Source organism: Astatotilapia calliptera, chromosome 5 (assembly GCF_964374335.1).
Source record: "Astatotilapia calliptera chromosome 5, fAstCal68.1, whole genome shotgun sequence".
Classification (NCBI taxonomy): domain Eukaryota; kingdom Metazoa; phylum Chordata; class Actinopteri; order Cichliformes; family Cichlidae; genus Astatotilapia; species Astatotilapia calliptera.
The window spans coordinates 6898005-6921400 of NC_137426.1; the positions used below are offsets into that span (position 1 = coordinate 6898005).

The following is a 23396-nucleotide window of genomic DNA, read 5'->3' on the forward strand; positions in this document are numbered from 1 at the left end:
ATATTACACAACACTGTGTAGCTGAATGCATTTAATGTCATATAATACAAACAATTACATCTTATTCCTGAAATAGTGCAGCTCCGAATGAATTTGACAGAAGCCAGTGATGGAAATATGCTCGTGGTTAATTTTCTGGGAGCTTTATAAACAAATCCTCGTCTTTAAGGGGGCCGTGCCCTTGCTGGAATCACACAAGTGTCCTCTGAAGAATAAACATCACGATTCGCTGCTGGATACAGACGAGGAGGAATGAGAAATGTCCACATGTGTGCAAAAAGCAGAGCTTTTGTCAGTCTTTGATGACTTCAGGATCCTGGTTCTCTGCTGCCAGCTTCAGCTGCTTCTGCCTCTCCATGTAGCGGTACCCTCGCATTGCACACAGGTAGCCCCCGTACACCGTCAGCAGCATCATCGAGGCAGAAAATGCCCGATAGCCGATGTCTGCGAGCCGCTTTCCTGTTACCATGCTGGGGATCCTGAAGGAAATCAGGAACAAGAGATTAAAATGGGTTCATAAGCTGAAAAGTAACCAGTGACAACACTGCAAACATCACTGGTTCTTAAATCAAGAACTTGAAGTCAGTTATTAAAGAGAGAATATTTGTTATCTGTTAATTTGATAAATACTCCCAACATTATCACCATCATCCACACCTTTTACTATACGTGTGCATTAAATATAAGTACTGAACCCGCATGTTCCTGACAAGTAGTAGACTAAAATGGAAATACTCAACTATTGAGAAGTACTTGATACTTCCCACCATTGGACTGGACAAGCTGGAACAAGATGACTGAGATTTTATCAAAAACATTTGCTCCTGCTTGTCACACAAACAAGCTCAGCTTTACCAATCACACCAGCAAAAACCTTAATTACAAATTAATTAAGTCTCAGGACCTCCTGGAGGCAGTGAGGCATTAAATCTTTTAGTTTTTATTCCTGCCAAGGCTTTTGTATCTTTAATATCTTATATTGGTAAACATTGGAGTCAACAGGATTTACAAAGTGCTATATAGAAAGTATATTTTTTTTAGTTTCCTGATGACTCTGCATTATAGTGCCTTTTCTCTGTTCAACATTAGAATCAATCAAGTCTTTTTTGCCACTTAAAGTATTTTTACAGAAGTGTAAGCTGCCCTTTTGCCTATGTTTCTACTGAAAAACACATTGTTACAGTTAATTCAACTTTTTACTTTACAAGAAACGCACTACAACATCTAACCTGTGGCAGGATTGTTCTTTCTGCCTCAAAAAGAGAGATATGTTTGATAGATTATAACAAGTAACTTCCAACAGTTTAAATACAGGCTAAATGGTTAAGATTTGTTTACATATTCCATCCCCGAGTTCCAGATGTTAGATCCGCAGTTAAACACATGCTGCTGATTTAGGAAACACGCCCACGTTAATTGGTGATAGTCACAGTTTAACATGACCTGCTGCCTTCCCAGTAAAAGGTAATTTCACCACAATATTCTGCACAAAATAAGCAAATGTAGCTTGTTTCCCCCGCGCTGAGCTGCTGGAGCTTTTGTTCCCAATCAGAGTCACTAATCTGGGTTAAAAACAAAAAACGACAAACTGGATTTAAAAAGAGGAGATGGCTACAGAGCACCTTACAAGTGAACTCGATTATTTAATAAGAATTTGGGGTGTTAGCATTTAAAATAAACAGATTTAATGACACACATTGATTGGATTGGTAGCCGTGTAACATGCAGAATGTGGTACAGTGGAATATATAAACAAATCTAACCAGTTAACGTAAAAAACATTTAACGTGGAACACCGGAAATCACTTTTTGGCTGGACACCTGGGAGCTGTTTTCATTCTCAGACAGGACAAGTTATCTCCTCCCTGTCAATGAGCTCAAAAACAGCTGTTGTCCAGCTCTGTGCGTGCGCATTAACAACCGATACACGACTCGAAAAAGCTCTCGTGGTCAACACTTTTGTCTTTTCTTACCTGGAGTTATAAGACTGTGCTATCCTGCGTTATCACTCTCAATGTCAGCACAGCTGCTATGCTACTTTAGCGGACTCGCTTTCGTAAGGTGCAGGTACGGGCACTCAAATGAGACATTTCTCTTGATTTGGCAAAACAGCAGCGCGCCACCTACTTACGGGGGGTGTTTGCGGCAGCACACAGAGTGAATCTCTGAGTTTTTAGATATTTCCCCTGTAGTACTTAATCAAGACGCTACGGTTTATTTCAGAAGAACATTTTACAGTGAAGGTGCATTGTGGGACAAAAGGCAGGGCTAGTTGCTAAACTGTGAAACAAATAAAAATGGCCTGGTAAAAATAAATAAATAATAATAACAGCATTTTAATTGTGAAATATTGTTACGTTAGAGAAGGATCATATAAGTTGAATTTTAGTGGTCTACAAAATTAAACTGCATGTTTATTTTTATTTTTTTAAGTAAGTAAAATGTGATCAACTATTTTATACGGAAGCGTAGAGCTTCCCCGTGGCCATTCATACAAAACCAAAGAAAAAACACATCCTGTTTTTTGTCCAGTCCGCTATAGATCCGACTGAGTTGTATATGTGTCCCACTGTGTAAAATGAGTTTGACATCCCTGTTGTAGACGCAGAGACCGTATCAGAGGCTACCGTTACCATGGCGTCAGGCTGAACGTCAGCTTGTTGCCACCTTGGCTCACCCCTGCCTCCTAGAACCCAGAGCCCTTGAGTAAGTAAGTTCCATTAAGCGACTGTGCTAGACTTCAACTCTGGAAACTGTTCAACACTATTCACTTAAAAACAAAACAGCGTCATTATCGATCATATGCTAGCTATATGTAGCCATTTTGGTACTTTTTTTTTTTATAAATGATCTTACTTACAAGGAGTTTAGTTTGATATTATTTAACTTTAAATAATTAACTAAATAAAGTTAACAGTTCGGTCAGCACTGTTTTCTACCCGGAGTCATTTAGGGGACGCACATATTACAATGGCAACCTGTTCGAAGAACAGCAAGGCTGATGCTGACGATGAAATAAACGATCCTGGCGCCGCTCCTTACGGTAACTTCATAAATTATTACAGCTTCAACCCTCCGGAGAACCGCCTGAGTCTGATTCCACCGGCTCTGCTCAGGGATTTAGGATACAGTGATGAGACCACGCTGATCGTGGACGTGGGCTGTAACTCAGGGGTAAGTCCACCTCTGTTGTTTTTTCATGCATACATACTAATGATTTAGGCCATATCCCTAAGTGGCCCCCTTTAAATAGGCAGGACTTTTTGATATGTTCTCGATTATGCATAAATGCTCATATTTGCTTTTAGACTCATTTTTATAATCCAGACTAATAATTAAATGTAAATTTCTGTCCTCATACCACATTTGTTTTAGTTGAATGACTTATCAGAGGTTTGGATATAAGGGATCACACCCATTACGTAAGTTCTGGTGACGTTATATCTTTAAAAACCTTCCTCAGAGACACTTTAAAACAGATTTAGAGGCTGATCTTTAAGGATCACTTTAAATTGTCAGCTCTATAACAGCTGTCCTCTTTCTTTCCTTTCACCTACTGAACGGCAGGAACTGAGCATAGCTTTCTACAAACATCTGGTGCCTGAGGAACAGCCTGATAGGAGGAAAGTTCACCTCCTGGGCTTCGACTTGGATGAAACTCTAGTTCAGCGAGCGGAGGAGATAAACCCTCTGCCAAGCAGAATCACCTTCATCCCTCTCGACATCACCAAAGACACCAACCAGCTGCAGGACTACCTCAGCCTGCACGGCTGCTCTCACTTCCACTTGTGTCTGTGTCTAGCTGTGACCATGTGGGTCCATTTAAACCACGGAGACTTGGGCCTGCTGCAGCTGCTCTCTCGCCTGTCCTCCATGAGCCAGCACCTTCTGCTGGAGGCCCAGCCCTGGAAGTGTTATCGCTCTGCAGCCCGGCGGCTGAGGAAGCTGGGACGCTCGGACTTTGACCACTTTAAGACCCTGAAGATCCGAGGGGATGTGGCAGATCATGCCAGGGAACACCTAGAAAGACACTGTGGCATGGAGCTAATCCAGAGCTTTGGCAGCACTGCATGGGACCGTAAGCTGCTGCTTTTCAGAAAGACGTGAGGGGCTCTGTCAGGAGTTCCCATCAGCAGGAAGGACAGCAGAAACCACAAAGACAGATTGATATTAATCAGCAATTAGTTTGTTTCTTTTAAAGAAAATTGCTGCTTCAAATCTAAAGATTTTAAAGAAGTGATAATAAATAGACTTTGTGCTCTTAAGAGTGCAAGCAAGTGTATATGTACCTGTGTGTGTGTTGGGGTGGGGGGATAATAAGTGGTAGAAATTTGTGGCAATTTACACATTACAGCTTTAATGACATCATCAGTCCAAAACACTTCTAGCTACAGCATCCTGAAATCAAGCCTGTACTATCAAATGCGCTTTTTTGTACACATTTAATATTCAGCCCAGTCTTATTTCTTCATGCCAGATGGATCATTGTGCTGGAGTCATATCCTCCCGCACGATTTCACCACCACCCTTAACGATGGATCTAGGATTTCTTCCAAATTCTGACCCTTTCTTCTAAATGTTGCAGCAGAAATCAAGACTCAGACCAGGCAATGTTTTTCTAATGTTTTGTTAGTCTGTATAAATTGTAATTTTCTGTTCTTAGCTGACAGAGGTGGCAGCCAACGTAGTCTTGTGCTGAAGTAGTCAAGGTTCGACACATTGTGCGTTCAGAGTTGCTCTTCTGCAGACCTTGGTTATTTAAGTTACTGTTGCCTATTAGCTGGAAGAATATTATCCATTCTCCTCTAGCATTAGCCTAGAGAACAGTTTACTGGATATTTTCTGACTAGTCTCTGTAAACCTTAGAGATAACTGAGAGAAAAATCCCAGTACATGACCAGTTTCTGAAATACTATGAAAGACCATCCTGTCTGGCACTAACAACTAAGCCTCACTCAGTCACGTAAATCACCTTTCTTCTCCATTCTGATGCTCAATTTGAACTTCAACAGATCATCTTCATGTCTACATGACACAGTTACAATGTGACTGACCAAATTGATATTTGCGTGAAGAACCTGTGGATCTAAAAAAAAGTAGCCACTGAGTGTATAAGAACATCAGCTGATACTAGTTGTCAGATTTTCCTTTTACTCCATATAAATCAGTATAGGCTGAGATCTAAACATCTAATATCGGATTGCTCAGTTGTTTACGTGGTTCAAACCTTTGTTGTTCATTTCCAGGAAATGTTTTAGCCATTAACTAACATTTAAATGTTGGACAACAGATTAACCTTGTATGACTGAACCACAGCAGACAATAACGGCAAAACAAAGCAACCAACACAGCATTGTAATTTTCATAATTTTAATTACAGAATACTAAAAATAACATTACATAAAATGTCTTTTTAAAAGAAACCATTGAATATTACAAAGGTTGTAAATTTTGTAAAGTTAGGATATAAAATCTTTGAACAGTGGTGCATAATTGAAAAAGAAAAATAATTCTCATAAAATGTATATATTAACTGTTCTACATTAAAAAAAAAAAAAAAAATGAGATGGGACACAAATTGCAGACAGACAGATGAGTGGACACCGCCATTACTGCAGTGAGCTCTCCTTTCAAAGGAAGGAGGACTTGAGATGCAAAGCTCACACACCACAATCGATTTAAGTTTTCAACTTATTTCTAAGCTAAAAACAGAAAAAAAAAAAACAGAAAAAAAAGGGGGGGGGGGGGGGGGTTACCATATACAAGAGAGGAAGAACAGACAAGCTTGAGAGACTACAAAGTGACTTGGTGACTGCTCCCAATATTTATAACGCATCTCAAACCGGGTGAAAACCCGACTACACTGGCCTTGGTTCCATAATGTTTTTTCCACAGGTTCAAAGCTGTCCAAAATTGTGAAAAATCTCATACTTGAAATAATTCCACCGAGACAGGGAAACAATGATCAGGCATCTTTTTAGCCTACTAACACTGCCGTTCCTATTTCCTAATTTACAACCGGTCAGTCGGATCCACTGAACACCACCGTGGTCACAACTCAATATCAGGAGGTCGACCTTAAGTGAAATGGACCTTTAAACACGCGCGCACACAATCTCACACACACACACACACACACACACGCACACAAACACAAAGTTTGAGGGGGGAAAAAAAACATGCCAAAAAAAAAAAAAAAAAATCATCCATCAATGTGCTTGCTTTCTTCCTCTTCTCTCTGAGTTTTGCATCACCCTGTGTCATTTCATGAGCCCTTGTTATTAATGTCTGAGTTAACACCACAGGGGAAAAAAATAAAATAAATCACCAACTGAGGACATTCAGAGCCTGTTTGAACCACAGATGCTCCTCACACTGGCCAGTCATGTCCAAGCAGAGGTATTTCATCAGCCTCCTGCTCTTTGGGAGACAGTTTGTGTCACATTTTTGGTTAACAGACACGGAGCAGGGAAGCAATCAAAAGTTCATTAGGTCATTGTTATTTTATAAAAGATATGAATTTAATTGAGTTACGCTGAGTGGCAGAATCGCATTTACTTCTGTGCAGCAGTAGTGGTTTTAGTGGCCCATGAAGACCAGGTGAAGGAGAGGGGGAGAAACATGAGAAGCTAGAAGTGAACAGACAATAACCCAGAGGACATCTTAGAAGACAAAAGGATGTCTGAGACAACAGGCATTTAAGATGAACTGAGGCGCGAGACACCAGCAGAGCTACTTGGTTTGGCTGGTCTGCTGCTCAGACTGCTGGAGATTTTTTTGTTTTTTGTTTTCTTTCCATGAGGGATCCAGGAGCTTCTGCTTAATGTGTAAGCTAATAATGCTGTTGAGATTCAGATGAGTCCCCCTGAGTTAGTGCACACATCAGAGTCAGGCAGGCCTCGCCCGCTTGTTCGTTAAGAAATTCACAAGAAAAAAAAAAAAAAAAAAAAAGACACAAGAACAAAACCTCAATTTCATAGTCAAGCTTAGAATTAGCTTTGGAGACAGAGAGCCTGTCGTAGTTTTACAAGTCTGTGTTTGGGGACTGAGTCGATGTTAGTGTGGAGGAGGCAGAGGGAAAGTTCAGGTGTAAAATACGGCAGCTTGACGCAAAGCAGTCCAGCTGACGTCTGAGTCCTGCTCATCTTATGAAAATTCACAAGTTTGCTCTTTTTTTTTTTTTTTTTTCTTTATTCTTCTCCTCATTGTTGTTGCTGTGAAGGTAATGTGCGCTTTGTATTGCCCAACCAGAGACAGAGCTGTGGTGTCTGAGCATGCTCATACTTTTAACGTAGCAACCTGAACATCTGCCATCGTTTCTCAAGTGGTCGTCGGTGTGAATCTGCCCAGCAGGCGAGCGGCTGGGGAATCTGGTCAGGTGCTGGTGTTGCAGTTTACAACTGACTGGGTGTCAGTCAAACAAACAGGTAGGTAAGACAGGCAGGTGGGCTGTAACAGGGCTTGGAGGGGGAGAGCAGAGGCTAGATCAGGGGGGCAGTGTCTATCAAGCCTTTGTTTGGGTCCAGACTGGCAAAGAAGCGGACGTCCCGGTCCTTGTCGGACTGCAGAGCCATCACGGTCTCTTCCAGCTCGTCAGCGCAAGCACAGCCCGGATCCTTGAAGTACGCTGGACACAAAACTCAGTTAGTGGGAAGAATCAAAAGTTATGAGCAAATGACCAGAGCTTGTGCTGAAGGGAGAGTAACTTTGACTTTAAGAAACAAAGCAACTGCAACTTCAGTGTCACAACACCGACTCACCTAAATCTCAGAGCTCAATATAGTTACCAACATAAAAACATATTTAATACACTCAAAGGGAGAAGTATGTTATGACCAAAAGCTTATGATGATAACAGAGGGAAAAAAAAAAAAAAAAGACACCCCTGATTCTGCCCAAAGCTCAAAAATCTACAAGTGTACCAACATCTCACGCCATGCTGTTGGTTAACTTTGTAAAACCGAATGCTGACAGCTTTACAATTATGCCCTGTACTTTTTCTTGATGAAGTATGAAAACCTTTAGATAGTCAGTTTTTTTTTATGGATTACCTTTCTCCATCACGCTCTGTCGTAGAGCCTTGGCTACCAGGACGCGGACGTTTGCCACGGGGTCTGATGAGAGGCTGAGCAGGCTGGGCAGTAGATGCTGACTGAACTGCTCCATGGGCATGCAATCCTCCTCCACTACGGCCTATGGGAAATATTTGGCAAGAGCAAACCAAATGCAGGAAGTAGTGAGTCAAAATGCACTCAGTGAGGGTGATGCAGCAACATAACGAAAGCATCTGACCACACAGAAAAGCTGACAAACAGGCTCATGTCACTGCACATCTCTTATGCGACGTGAACATGACATGAAACAACCACTGCTATTGCATGTATCGTCTGTCCATTTAAAACAATCACACACCAGGAGAAAGCTCACATTTCATCATAACAATTTAAAAACCAGATTGTGAATTCTAATGTAGTATTACATTAAACATTAACATGATTAACAATTCATAATGAGGTTTATATACATGTGACATGTACATGCTTATGTTTTTTGTTTTTTTTTTTCATTTGTTTACATTAAGAGACAAATTTTCACTGCATTCAAATGGACAAAGGTTTTTATTGAAAGTAAATTATACATTATCCAGGAACAATAACTGTTTTTCCCCCCCACTTGGTCAGAACAAGCCTTTTGGGGATTTGGGGATTTTGGGGGGGGGGGGGGGGGGGGGGTCAACTGTGATTGGTCTGCAATTTTCCTGTTATTTCCTGTTCATCTGATAAACTAAATGCCTGCTCTTCAGTAATTTTAACTCCAATTAACAAAAGTAGTTTTAAGGGAATAATTCTATTACATAGTTTGTGATTTTTCACAAACCTCCTTGGGGATGCCCCTCCCCCAAAAACCTTTTATAAATGGCACTTCAGCTTTGTCCTAACAGGAAGTGACAAGCCGACAAGTGAATGACATTACATGACATCCAGTGACTATGGGTCACGTAACCACAGGCGACAGGAAATGGGTGGGACCAGAGATAAACAATTTCCAGGTGAGTGACTGAAGAGGTCACCAGTAAGCACACAGGATATCATTGATTGCCATCTGACCAGGACTAAATCTAGTAGAAGGTTATCTAGGCAACCAGAGCCTGGAATATCCTTAAATGACTGGCTGTCAGCTTCAACACTTCGTGTATATGCAGCTTGAAGGCTGTTTTACCTCAAAGCTCCAAATGGCATCTGGTTTGTCACTTAATTTATTTTATTCCATTTCCCAGTAGCAGCAGCAGCAGCAGCATGGACAGTCACTGATGCAGTTACAGACATTTAAAGCCGAGAGAACTGGGACACTTGAGATGAGCATTACCCACCTGGCAGATAAAGGCAAAGGCCTGCCTCCCCACCCACTTGGGACAGTGGCAGAATCTAACAGTGAGCTCGTTGATGAAGTTCAGGCCAAGGTCATCAGCCCCGCAAGCATAAAGCTTCTGCAGGATCTCCACCACCTGAGAACACAAGAGTTGACGAGTGAGTTGCTGAGAAAAAAAAACAACTTACATTTTTTTCCCTCTGCAGTGCATCTAAAAGGAAAAGCCAATCTATATTTAGCATGATTATGAATTTGTCTTTGTTACACAAACAAGAACTTGGCGGTACAGGTTTCCCCTCAGTTAATCTGTCGACTGTACTGTGTCCTTGGAGATGAGCCAAGATGATCAAACACAGCCATCAGGACGTTACTTCATCGGTCACAGGCCACGCATGAACACTTCCATTTGAGTGATTCATTTCCTCTAAAGTTTCCAGAGTTTCTGCTGACCTCGCTATGTGTTACAAGCTGCCAAAGCTGCCCCCCACCAATCATCATTAAAATCATCCAGGGTGGAAGGTTTTTAAATACAAACAAACAAAAAAAAGTAAGCTTACCAGTTTGTAAGAGATCCACCTGACCTCGGAGACTTTATCAGAGCAGAGTGTGAGCGCTATCTCTCTGAGGTAATCATACACGTCATAGTGGCTGTACAGCTCTATGATCAGGATCAGCTGTCTGCAGAGGGGGAAAGGAGCAGAGTGCTTCACTCAAATACACGGTACACGCTAGTACAATCAACCAAAAAGTGAATCACAATTTAAGAGCAATGAAGTTAAATCAAACAGCAAGAGCAGAATTAAACAGTAAAACAATGTGAGCCTATCTGAACGAGTGTTAGCTTAAAATTAAATGTGTTTCCAGCTTTTCATCCTGACAGTAGGAAGAAAAGACGACATACTCTGCCAGCTCGTATCTAAATCTCCAGTTGCGACTGTTGTCCGTCACCATGAACTCCTGCAGCTGGTACAGATATTCTCTCCTCTTGTCTGCGTGCAGCAGCTACAACAACAACAAGATGAACACAGAGCAGATCAATTAGAGAGCTAGCCTATCAATATGGCTCAGTTTTTACTGGAAACGACAAAATTCTGCCACCGAGTGTGCTAAAAATCAAAGAGCTGTAAAAACAAAGCATTTCAGAAGTGTGAATGTCAACACAGCTGAACCAAAGTTATATCTTACTTGATCCAGAAGTAAGTGAACCTGTAATCTTACCTTCAGGAAGTCATAAAGGTGTTTGAGCACACCAATGCGGACCTCATCCAAGTCTTTGAGGAAACCGTTGAAGATGGGTACCAGATCAGCTGCTGTCAGCTGGTCCCCCAGGATAACCGCCAACTCGTGTATGGAAAAAGCCAGTGTACGCCGCACCTTCCACTGAGAGCGAGGGAGGAGAGAAAGGGCCATAAAAGGATTATAACACCATCCATGAACAAGGAAACGGCTTATAAAACATCCTTTTAGCTTCTTTTTCCACATCAAAAAACACAATCAAATTACTAAGAAAAACTTAAACCACTGAAAAACATCAACCTTACATTAATGCTTATAGAGACATTCAGTGCTGTGAGGAAATAAAGGGTAACAGTGTGAGTGCTGTCACAATCACTGCTCTTTGAAGTACACCAACACTGTTGCGTTAAGGTCTCATTTAAATGTCATTCAGAAACTGACACTCATGAGAGGAACATGTTGAAATCTTAAGCCACCAGACCAACACTGTGGTCGAAGAAAAAAAAAAAAAAAAAAAAAAACCCACACGTGACACATCCAGAATTTACTTTAGTAGTCTTGAAATGCTTAAGAGTCATCCATCAAAATAAAGTTTAGTCATTGTTTGTGTTCTTGCCTTCTCTTCCTTATAAGAAGCATATAAAAATTCAACACTGCAAGGAGTCTGCTTCCAGTTAGCTGACCACTGACACGGCACAGTAGCTCTCAACGTCTGGCAGAAATCCCAGAGCTCCAAAATCCAAACAACATATTCTTTGTCAGTTAGTGACAGCTTAGTGTGGCAGCTTAGATTTCTCATGTGGTGTTGTTTGTCCTATTAGAGTCACACAGCAAATCTAATCCCAAAATAACCCTGTGCTTCCTTTCATGTTTGCATTACTACCTGCACATCAGTAGCGAGCGTTTCATATGTATCTTTGAGGCAGTGCCAGTTCTGGCGACCCAGAGTAAGCGCGACCCCCGGCAGGCTGAAGGCACAGTGTTTGGCGATCTCCGTGTCCACCGTCTGGGCGCGGGCCGGGTCCGTCATAGAGAGGTACTGATCCAGCAGCTGCTGCGGGATCACGTTCTGGAAACGAAGATTAATGCGTTTGCACTCAGAGCAGCAGGCAAGCATAGCGACTAATCCATGTCAGTGCTAATCAATACCAACTCTTAGATGGCGATCAATATTTATAGGTTGGAAAATATCATTGCTGACTCACCTGGACCTTAGGCTTATCCTCAGATAATGGACTGTGAGGGGAGTCATCCTTTCCCTCCTCTTCCATACTCTCAATTAGTTCAGACTCCTGAGGAAATGACAAATTCACACAGATACTGTTAATGATCGCAGACGTGCACCAAGTACTGGAGAAAAACAATTCATACCAGGTCGAAATCAGTTACAGCTGTTTGTAAAAACAGTTACAATGTAGCTCTGGAGCCTTTGATATCAGACGCACCCATGCTGGACTTGAGACACTTGATTACGTAAAGTAAAAAACAGTTTCTAGTTTAAACTGAGCCTTTCACAATGTTAATGTATTAAAGGCTTTCTAATTGCCCAGTGCAATCTCTTCCCCTGAGCTGCAAACCTATGACAATGCAAATAACATGAGCGGTCAGATCCAGCAGACCTCCTAGAGCAACACTGATCATAATAGCAACAACACTGGCACAGCAATATAAAATTATGCAGTGCCTTTTTGCTTTGAGCTACAGCAACCTTAACCTGACTTGCAGCTCCTTAATAAAAATGCGACTCCAAGCTGGGGTTAAGCAGCACAATAAGCTGGCTGTTCAGTTTGTGTCCTTTCCTAAAAGCGTCACATCTTTACATCCTTCTATTTTTTTTTTTCCCCTTCTCTTTCCTCCCATCCAGCCCCCGGCTAGTCGTAGCAGACAACCAACCCTTCCTGAGCCTGGCTCTGCTGGAGGCTTTTTCCTCCTCGCTGCCACCAGACAGCGAGGAGGAAAAAAAACCTCCAGCAACCAAAAGCTTGCTCACAAGGGAATGAATCACTGAGTGTTGGGTTTCTTTCTATAATTTTTATGGAATTATAAGCTAAATGTAAAGTAAAGGGAAAAAATGCTGACTTGATTTGGCATTTCATTTCTTTATCAAATCCTGCAGAACAAACATTAACTTCACGAATGAAAACACACAGAAATGCATGTTCTGATCATCAGTGATGCCACAAGACAGAACAGACGTTCTAGCTCACACCTAGTTTTAGTTTAGCTGCAATAATAGAGTATGCATTACAGCAGTGTGAAAATACTGTCAACTACTTGCATCAAGAAAAATCCAGTCACATTAGTTGACAGTCACTGGCTCGTACCAGAACGGGGGAGTCGGGAGGAGACTGCTCCTGGTTTTCCAGTGGCTCCGTCTGCGTTTCCTCGTCTCCTTGCTCCTGGATGGGGCACGACTCTGAGGATGTGGGAGTTTTTGACATTTGCTCTTCGTCTGTGGATTGCACCTCTATCTCTGACTGAACCTCCAAACTTTCACTCTCTGCAGAAGGGCTGTCTGCACCGTTTTCAGTCTGAAGCTCTGGCTGAAGCTCTGGCTGGGGTTCAGTCGGGCTGTCGTCTGTCGGACTGTCGAGCTGGGCTGCCTTTAGAGCTGCCGACAACACTTGAACTTGAGCTGGAGGCGAATTACATGCAAAGCTGAATCTACATGCCAGTTCAGTACAAAAAGACAAAAGATATTCTACCTGCGTATCCTTACCTTGTACATCGGGGTCATCCATGTGTGGCTGCAAACAGTCCAAAACCTTCTGGATCTGGTCGCTGGTAGCTTGTTTGCCATGGTTAGACTTGGAATCATTACAATTCTCTGTAGGTTCCTCTTCTTCTCTCTTTTCCTCCTTTACCTCTTCCATTTTTTGACAACTCAGCATCTCCAGTTCCCCGCTGATGTCAGGTAAAGGAGACCTCCAATAGTGAAAAGAATTAAAGTTCTCGTCTGTCTGTTCCGCCTCTTTCGTGTTCTTAGCGTTGTTTGTAGCTGTCGGGCTATCACTGCTGTTTGTGTGGGTGAAACCGCCATGCATCTCTTCAGGGACTAAGGTGTGGCTGTTATCAAAGTTGTGCAATTCCTCGCTGTCAGCTGTTGACACATGTTCTGGTGACGGCGTGGCGCGCCCGTCCTGGTTTGGAGGCGTGTGGGTGATGGTTCTTTCTGTGTGGCAGCTGCTAATGTCAGAGCAGTTCAGGGAGTTTAGGGAACAGCCGCTGAAATGAGGAAGAGAAAAAGAAATTGTAGATAACTTTGAGTAGATGCATCCATTCAAAGCCAGCAGTTAAATGTTTCCAATTGCCTTTTACCTCCGACAGATTTTTTTTTAAGTTGTAAACAGAAGCACACTTAAAAGCTTAATGGAAGATTGAGGATTCATGAAGAAAAAAAAAATAAAATAAAATAAAATCTGTTCCATTTATTTGACATTTTTTCCCCTCCACATAAAAACTGATAAAAAATGAAAAGAAAACTGAACCATTCAGGTCACACCCAGTGAATTCAAACCATGATTCACTTAACTGATGATGCAACAGTCAGAAGCGTCTGTGCCAAGACCAAACTCAAACCTCCTGCATGTTGATATAATCACAGCCTGAACTACATTTCACAGCTTACTTAATGGCCTAAACATCCAGACCTAAGAAGACACGACTCGAGACATACGCATTTCGTCTTAAACTATGTGGACATGACAAAAGAAGGACATTTCTGAGTCTCTTAATGCTTCTTGTTATAGCAGTGATAAACAGGTGATCTTACCTGTCAGATGTACATCTGGGGACCTCTAGTAGTGCACCATCCTCTCTGAAGTGAAGGCCTGTGGTGGATGGGTTAGCAAAGGTGGAGATGAAGCGCCCCAGAGACTGGAAAGCCGCCTGTCGTACCTGAAAGTGGAGTATATAGAAATTTGTCTTGCTCACTGTGCCAATCATTCAAATTTTATCAGTCTTAGAAACGATGAGGTAAGAAATACCCTCAAAAGATAGTACACAAACTGCAAGCTCAGAAACAAAAAGACACACACACACACACACACACACACACACACACACACACACACACACACACACACACACACACACACACACACACACACACACACACACACACACACAGAGCTTGTGGATCTGGTTAGATGATGATCCTGTGCTGCTACACAGAAGAAAATGTGTATTCTGCTCTTAATTTTAGACACATCAAAAGGACAACACTCTGATTTCAAGTCCCAGTTTGAAAGTCTGACAAGTTGCAAGCATACCGCATCGAAAACAGGGAAGATGGATGTAAGATAGCTCCAAGCAACAACTGCCCTAATTTCATCACACCACTCAGGACGTTACACTTGATTGTTATTGTAATTTTAACAAAATCCACCCCCCCCTTCTTCCATTTCCAAGTTATTTTCCTCTCTGTCCTCATGTGTTTGTGTATCTTACCCAGCGGGACTGGTCACTGATGAGGCTGATGAACAGGGGGGACAATTTGGAGCGCCGCACCTCTGGAGAGGTGGAATTTGAGACCATCATGAAGCACTCGGCACAGGCTTTCCTGATGCCCCAAAGGCTGTCTGAGCACAGGTCGAAGAACTTGGGCATCTATGTCAAAATAAAGTCACATCAGTACAGCCTGAAACCTTAAACCATGAAGAAACTACTGACGTGCAAACGTTACATAACATCATTCTGATTACACAACAGTTTAACACAACATAAGGCACTTTATGCAAATTCATAAGGCACATCTAAAGAAAAGCTTCAAGGACACAGTACTAAACTTTCATCTTGCATAATAGCATAAAATTACACACCGAATCTGTGAGAAAAACAGTATTGGGCATCTTACCAGCAGTTTTTCTGTGGCCTCCTGGCCTACAATTGAACAAAATTCTCCAAAATTGGCTGCACACACCTGTAATACAAAAATGATACCAATGTCTCTGTGTTAAGAGTAAAACTGTAAAAAAATTAATGTTCCTGAATGAATAAGAAGGTACCAAGAAACAGCATCTTAAAAAGAGTTGAGTCCCAATATCACAAATAGGAACCTGTACTGATTTGTATGATTCATTCAGAGTGCAGCCTTGAGGCAGATTGCTTTATAAAATGCTTTTTATACAAGTTTCTATAACAAGCTATCTGCCAAGTTAAACTACCTTTACGGCTCCTAAATCGTGTTCCCCAACTGGCACCAGTTACGCCAGCCAATTAAAATTCCACACTGAATACACAACAGCGCAGTGTAAGCTAAGTTACCGCACATAAACGAATTAAAGTTAGCTCAATGAGTGATTGGATTTACACTAATGGAACAGCAGAACCACAATTAAATTTTTACTGTCAAAGTTGTGACTTCAGTCTAAACATCTGCTTTAAGTCATCTCTGAGTTTTAAAGATACCTTCGGGTTGAGCTCGTTACCTTGCGCACTTGGAAGAGTCTGGCATCACTGCACAGTTCACAGAAACGTGGCAGCAACAAGTGCTCCACTGTGTCTTTGCTCAACATGGTGACAACTTTACACATGATCTGTACAGAGAAGAACAAGAACAGAGTTTAGTGTCATCACAATCTCCGAGTGTGTCTCGGTTTACTGGTTCATTTTATTAACCTTGAACCATGAAATTAACAGAAAACCTCAGAGAAATAAGATGTGCACTGAGGTTGAAAAGGAACAAAAATAAATAAAAATTGGGTTATTAAGAGTAAATAGTAAAGGAAGGGGTTTGTGTTTATATGATAAAAGGTTTCAGGGGGATGAATCTGGTTTCATTCACTGCTTCACTGAGTGAATGGGTCAAATGCAGAGGAAAAACAAGTAATTTCCCCATGGGGATCAATAAAGTATCCATTATTATTATTATTATTATTATTATTAAAAAAAAAAAAAAAAAAAAAAAAACTGATTTGAGTTAAGTAAATTAGTGAATCGCTTATGCGCTAAAAGTGCCACTAATAAAAGAAAATCCACTTAACTTTGGTACCTTTAGATTAAATTATGCTGTACAATGATATTGCTGTCCTTATTTACTCATTTTAAACCATTTAGAAACTTGTCCCAGAATGTAATAAAAAGACACCACTGAAGGTTTCTACCTGGGCAGAACTTCACAGGTTTAACTGCTAAGTCACACCTACACCTGTAGCCTAAATCCAGTTTAGTGTTTTTATTCTGCCGTACTACATCAAGCCCAATCTCCAGCTACAATACTAAAACATTCCTCTGGTGTGCTCCACATATCACAATTTTTATATTTTACTATTCTTGATTATAACCACACAAAACAGGGTTCAACTTGAATTTGAGTTAAACAGAGGTTATTTTACATAAAAGTTTACGTAGTTTAACTCCCCGCTTTTCTCCTGGTGATCCCCGCCCCGCAGTTTGAGAACCACTACAACATTTCTTTAAACATTTTTCGTTAAAATACAGTGTTGTCTTACAGCCACTGCCTCAATTTTGTAGTCATCGTCACTGCTCGGTTCTGTGAGGTCGAGTAGAACTGGACAAACTTTGGTCTCCATGTCAGCTTTAGAGATGAGGCCCTGCTCCAGCAGGACGAGCAGTGCTGCCTGACTCGTCTTCCGCACCTTAAAAATACAAGGGTCAGAGGTTAAAAACAAAACAAGGCAAACGAACAATACCAATTCATATGAATTTCTGCAATTACCTTATTTTTGTTTTCTTTAGGTCTACAGACTTACCTGGTTATTCGGATCAGTGAGATACCGGACAACAATTGGTACCAAGTATCTCGAGAAAGCAGCAGGGAAGTTGGGCCGACTCTCATGCAAAAACATGGCGATGTTAGGAATCTGCTCCATCAGCTCAGCTCGGACTGTGGGCTCTTAGTTACACAAATTGCAATATTTCATTAATGCACCACATTAAAAAAATAAAATAGAATAAACTGCAACCACAGCTACATACTGTGAAAACGAAAATACAGCTACCTCCATCTTCCGACATTCTCGCAACGGTCTCCATGACACTAATAAAGTCATTTTCATTGTCACTGAACTCTCGAAGCACATCAAGCAGGCCACGAGCCACGATTTGCCTAGAAAGCAATGAGAGCTTCAAGTTAGTGGACTGCCTGCCAATACCTACAAGTTTCAAAAGCACACAGCGTGACACACCGCACTGACAGAGCTGTCAAGTGCATTACACACACGTGCATTAGGAAATGACAGCAGAGCTTTAACCCTGCAAAGCTGAGCATGAAAAGCATAAAGACTGGAATGTAAGGCGTTCGTGTAGAGACACGAGCAGCTTTTGAGGTTGGAGACACCTCTGATTATTCTGCTTTGTTTTTTTACCCACCTGACCTGTGTCAGACTAAATACCTCCCCTTTATACACTGATAACAGAAAAACAGACCTTAAACTAAATATCCTTTAAACATATAACAGAGAGGGATTACAATAATCACTCTAAAGCCAGACAGCCAGCCTCCACACAGGGCTCTATGTTAAGTCCTTCACAGTACGGGTTTAAAAAAAAAAAAAAAAACCATAACAAAAGGCTTAGAGATGACTTCTGAATGAAGGCCAGAAAACAAAAGGCTATCTCAGTGCAACCTTATGTTGCCACAAGTCTTTTAAGCAACTATTTCCCAACTGAGGAAAGTTGATGAAAAGTTTGTCTCAATATCTGGCTACATTTCCTTAAAGATTTTTATACAAGAAGTGACTTTTAACAGATGTTTCCTCGCTCCCCTCCATTGATTTGCACATGTTTCCTTGATGATAAGACCTTCAAAATTTGTTGTAATGCTACTGGCACACATTCTTATCATTAGAGGTGGGGATCACCATACATCCCACGATACGATATTATCACAATACTTAACGCACGATACGATATTGTTGCAATTTTTTTTAAATATTTTGCGATATTCAGATTCTGTACATAAAGGTAAACTTTATCAATATTCATTTTATCTAATATCAAAGCCTCGCACTCAGTCTTTCTCTCATTTCAGTCAGTTTTATTGTTGACAAACTGAACGGTTTGTATTACAGTCTAGTCCAACTTAACTGAATGCAACCATCTGGTACAATTATAGCTATTCTGAACTATGCAATTTATGAAAACTATGCAGCCCCTTCAGCAACAGAAGAATTTGAAAGTAAACTAAAACAAAATATAATTTTACATTACATAAAAAAGTTTTAAACTTAATTAAAATAAAACATGTCTTAAATTAAAATAAGTAAACTGTCATGTTTATTGCTGCCAAAAAACAAGTTAAACACATTTGGACAGTGAGGGAATGTCAGGATTCTTGCTCAGAAAAAGGAGCTGATCAACATGCTCTGAAGTCAGAGCATGTTCCAGTCCACAAAAACTTTTTTTGTAACAAAATATCGATTTCTGCTGTCCCTGTATCGATACATTATTAGCAAACAAAATATCACGATACTACACAGTATCAATTTTTCCCCCCACCCCTACTTATCATGCCGACATGTCTACAGTTTTGCTGCTAAGTTTGGATGACCACGCACCTGTTCACATTAGCCATCAAAACCCAACAAAGTCAATTCATCCTTCTTTAAGTTAGGAAAAAACAAAAGAAATTTTACTTTATATCAAATACGGGAAATAAGATACTTTTGTAATTTTGATACAACTACCACACACAAGCTTTAAGTGAGAAAATTTACATGGGCTTCTTGTGGATGGACGGACAGCTCAGAAGAGAAAACATACATTACTGTGAAGATAGCTTTGGACAGACATTTTGGAAACAGTAGCTAAACTGAAGCATTTTAGTATACATACAATTACTTCCAAAGTTCCTTATAGCAGCCACTGGTTTAAAATAATTTCAGTGAGCTTCAAATACCAAAGACAGCTCTAGTAGCTGTAGAATATTGTCGTAAAGTGAGATCTGAGTTGTGGTCAAAGCCAGCAGGTCAGTTTTCAGTCATAAAATATTTATTGCTCAGTGTTTACATTGCAGAATATGGTGTGTCAACCTATCCACAAATGTTCTTTGCTTTTGCAGACTAATGCATGACCAGCTTGACCACGGGCCTCTGCTTACCTGTTGAAGACATTCTCGCTGAAAGCATATTTCTCTAGCCTCCCGAGAGGAGTAAGGTTATCTTGTCCTGCATCCAGGAAGGCTGTGATGCGGATACCGTCGCACTCTGTACCATAGTCATCAAATCCAACTGTGGGAACAAAATAAAGATGATTTTAGATATACATATTGGATGACTATTCAAACGACTTCAAATACTAAGGGCCTAAATGATGGCCAATGGGTAAAACAGTAGTGAGAGTGCCAGGCTAAAGGTACTGAGTCAACTAGCTTTAAATATATAGATCTTTTTTAAAGTATTTCCATCTAGGACCCTGTTGAACAAAGCTCCTGTTATATGAAATTAAATAATTCTACAATAGTACGCTATTTTTAGTGCAGTGTTATTGGCATACTTACAATCATCCAGATCATCATGGCCATCTTCAAAGTATAAAGATAGACCTGCAATAACAAGGCAGTTAGTGAGGTAGGGATCCATGGCGGAAGAACCATCTCTTATTGACACCCTGGTCTGAATGGCACATTTAGAGTAAGTCAATTACTAAGAGGGGGCAAAGTCTCCTAGCAATAAATCACAGTAGTCTCCCTAATGTCATCACTTGGTGAAAGCGAAACTTGATGCATTCAAGTGATATTGTCACTGCTATGGCCTGGAGGAGAAGCAAATCCAATCAATGCTTATCACAGTGATTAGCGAAGGGAGCTGAGATCAGACTCCAGTTAAAAACAGGTAACAAACTGTGCAATTCATCAGAATAGCATCCATTCATCAGTGTTGGCAAAAAACAATGACCACAAACTGGCAATTGGGGCTTTCACACATTTTAATCTTGTGCAAGCCTTTAAAAAAAAAACAAAAAAAAAAAAAAAAAAAACTTTATTCTACACCATGGTCAAGCAGATACAGAGGTGATAATAAAAAAAGCTGGTTTAACAGTGAAAACCTGTCTAGGCCTACTTTGATCTCCTAACACATTAAATTGAACAGAATCAATTAAAGAAACAAACTGACTGATATCCACCCCCAATTTTCTTGATCAAGAATAATTTATAATTTCATTTTTTGCTTCATTGCACAGTTTTCTTTAGTTAATAAGCTGCAATGGTCAAGTGCACATCCATAAAAGCACAGATGAACAATGCAGGTTATTATCGTGAGATCATTCAATTGTCAGTTTGGTGCTATTTAAACTGCACTCTATTAAATGCTAATGCATTTATTTTTCTGACAATCCTCCCTGATGAAAATGGATTTAACAATCATCTATTACAATGCATATAGCATAACATGAAGGCCTTCATCCTCCAAACTGCACAGACAGTTTGATCGTCTTAAACTGAACATTAAATCCTTAATTATGACAAAATGTATAAGGTTGTATCGGACTGCATTCTTTTTAGCTTGGTGTACCTAATACAATAAATCCAACCCTCATTGTGCATTCAATTGCAGCCAACCACAGCACTTAATACACTTTTTGTTTTTCTTTCATCTTGCAAAAAGACATAACACGGTCATGATTAATGATTGCAGAATTACTTGATAGGAAATTCAATTTCCAGGTTAAACTTTACCCTATCACTCCATTCAAGCTGATATTTTAGTTATTTGTTTTTATTTTTTTCCACTGGCTCAATATCAGAGATTTCAAGCAACTCATATTGAATAATGCCAAACATCTTGAATATGGCCAGATTGGCATGTCACCCGTCTCATATGCGTCATACTGGTCTGCACTTGTATTGTCTGATATGTGCCGATATAAAAACACGGCTCAATAATTCAGAATTGCTGTCATAACAGTTTCTCCAGCACAGCAGCTAGGCTGTTGGCTCAGCTCAGCACTTTCCGCATCACATGCAGCAGAGTCAAAAGACGTAGTCATGATAAACTGCAAAGTAGTTTGCAAAATGCAATGTAAAAACTGTATTTTTGAGATATATATATATATATATATATATATATATATATATATATATATATATATATATATATATATATATATATATATATATATATATATATATATATATCTCAAAATATGATGAAAATATATATATATTCATCATGGGTCGCCACAGCACGCCATCTGTCTTCATCTCACACTATCTCTAACCAGCCTCCTTTCACATCAACCATACATGTCCTCCTTCACTACATCCATGTAGCTTGTCTGTGGTCTTCTTCCCCCCCCTGCCTCGCAGATCCATCTTTAACTTCGTTTATCTAGCATATTCACCATCCCCTCCTCTGCATGTCCAAACCATTAGAGTCTTGCCTCAATGCCTCTCCAAACTGCAAGACCTGAGCTGATCAATTCAATTCAGTTTAATTTATATATTCGCTCCTTAACATATATAAATATCTTCGAATCTAATATATATATATATATATATATATATATATATATATATATATATATATATATGAATGAACAGGTAATTATCAGATTTATTTATTTTTTGATAAAAGTCGAATTATATTTTGGTTGGGATTTATTCGTTTAATAGTAGTAAGTACCAAATCCATAAAAATAATAATGGCTTAAAATTATATTTACAGCCCTACGCTAAATGCATTTAAAGTTCTTTTCCCCCTATTTACAAATTAGCACATTTTCAAAAACAAATGTGTGAGTAATCATGTTATCTAGCACAAGAAGACCTTCTCTCACTGTTTATTTTCAATACCACCCAGCCCTCGATATAGGACAATAGCAGATGGGGGGTTTGTAGTCAACGGAAGAGACCAGAAATAAGTCCCATGAGGAGAAGCCAGTGTTTACAGCTGGGCAAGCAAGGGAATGTGCTCTAAATATAATACAGTGCCTACCTCGAAATCACACATTAAACGAGGCGTTTCATGAGTAGAATAATCAACGGCATAATATATATAACAACACCCCAAAAAACCACGCTGGCACAAAACAACATCGCGCCTTTGTTGTGATGTAAAACAGGATTTGGTCAGCTTATGGCTGATCATGACTTTAGCAACTCAGCTAACGTTGGCTAGGTCAACTCGCTCGCGTTTGCTATGATAACAGATCGATAATAAACACGGGTCATAGTATTCTCCCATCGAGGTCTGAAGAGACTAAAAAAGTAATCTACATGCAATGAGCAAATATATGATTCAGTGTAGTCCCAAAGTCACCCATTTCGATACCCCGTAAGGAGCTTTCGTTAGCTTAGCCTGCTAGATGCTGCTAAGTTTGCTAACATGGCTTGTCTAGCCCTTTCGCTTGACTTCTCTCCCACTTCGTCCTGCAGTACTACACAGGAAGTGGAGCAGAAGCCGTTATTTAACTACTAAAAACCTCAACTGCCCGAAAACACTTTACAAATGCCAGCACAGCGCCAAAATATTAAAGAAAACTCGGGTTAAAAAGTGCCATTACCTGCCATCTTGAGCGTCGGCTCGGCTCTGCGGGCTGCCGTCCCGTGTGGGCTGTCACCGCCGCACAGCTGTCACTCAAACACTGAGGCAAACTACTTCCTGAAAGTACTTCCTGATGCTGCTTTTCACTGGTTAATTACGTATTAAACAACTATATCGAAAAACGTTACTCATCTCGGGCAAAAACTCGACATAAGTGAGATTAAAATAGCGCCTGTGGGGAGGGCTTTGTGTATCTCCAAAAGAAAAAAAAGGAGAAAGGAAGAAAAAAAAGCCGAAGCAGTCACGTGATCGCATGCCGTAGTTCAAGATGGAGACTCGGCGATG

General features: G+C 40.4%; 2 protein-coding genes and 1 non-coding gene across 3 annotated transcripts; 1 reads left to right on the forward strand and 2 right to left on the reverse strand.

Annotated features, from left to right (window-relative positions):
• Positions 1–16: 16 nt before the first annotated feature.
• LOC113021987 (uncharacterized) lies at positions 17–2260 on the reverse strand. Its single transcript, XR_013908958.1, has 2 exons — positions 1974–2260; positions 17–479 (listed from the first exon to the last, which is right to left on the reverse strand). It is a non-coding gene; the product is annotated as an uncharacterized LOC113021987 (transcript).
• A 659-nt stretch (positions 2261–2919) lies between these two features.
• Positions 2920–4282, forward strand: bcdin3d (BCDIN3 domain containing). Its single transcript, XM_026166919.2, has 2 exons — positions 2920–3174; positions 3568–4282. The coding sequence occupies exons 1-2, from the start codon at positions 2971–2973 to the stop codon at positions 4105–4107; spliced, it is 744 nt and encodes a 247-aa protein (XP_026022704.1). The 5' UTR covers positions 2920–2970; the 3' UTR covers positions 4108–4282.
• Positions 4283–7170: 2888 nt separating this feature from the next.
• Positions 7171–23166, reverse strand: ppp4r1l (protein phosphatase 4, regulatory subunit 1-like). Its single transcript, XM_026166922.2, has 20 exons — positions 23071–23166; positions 20066–20110; positions 19667–19796; positions 17568–17674; positions 17319–17461; positions 17058–17204; positions 16035–16142; positions 15461–15526; positions 15055–15213; positions 14378–14502; positions 13325–13830; positions 12930–13240; positions 11811–11897; positions 11489–11674; positions 10588–10749; positions 10271–10371; positions 9927–10047; positions 9371–9505; positions 8052–8193; positions 7171–7627 (listed from the first exon to the last, which is right to left on the reverse strand). The coding sequence occupies exons 1-20, from the start codon at positions 23075–23077 to the stop codon at positions 7482–7484; spliced, it is 2934 nt and encodes a 977-aa protein (XP_026022707.2). The 5' UTR covers positions 23078–23166; the 3' UTR covers positions 7171–7481.
• Between the last annotated feature and the right edge of the window lie 230 nt (positions 23167–23396).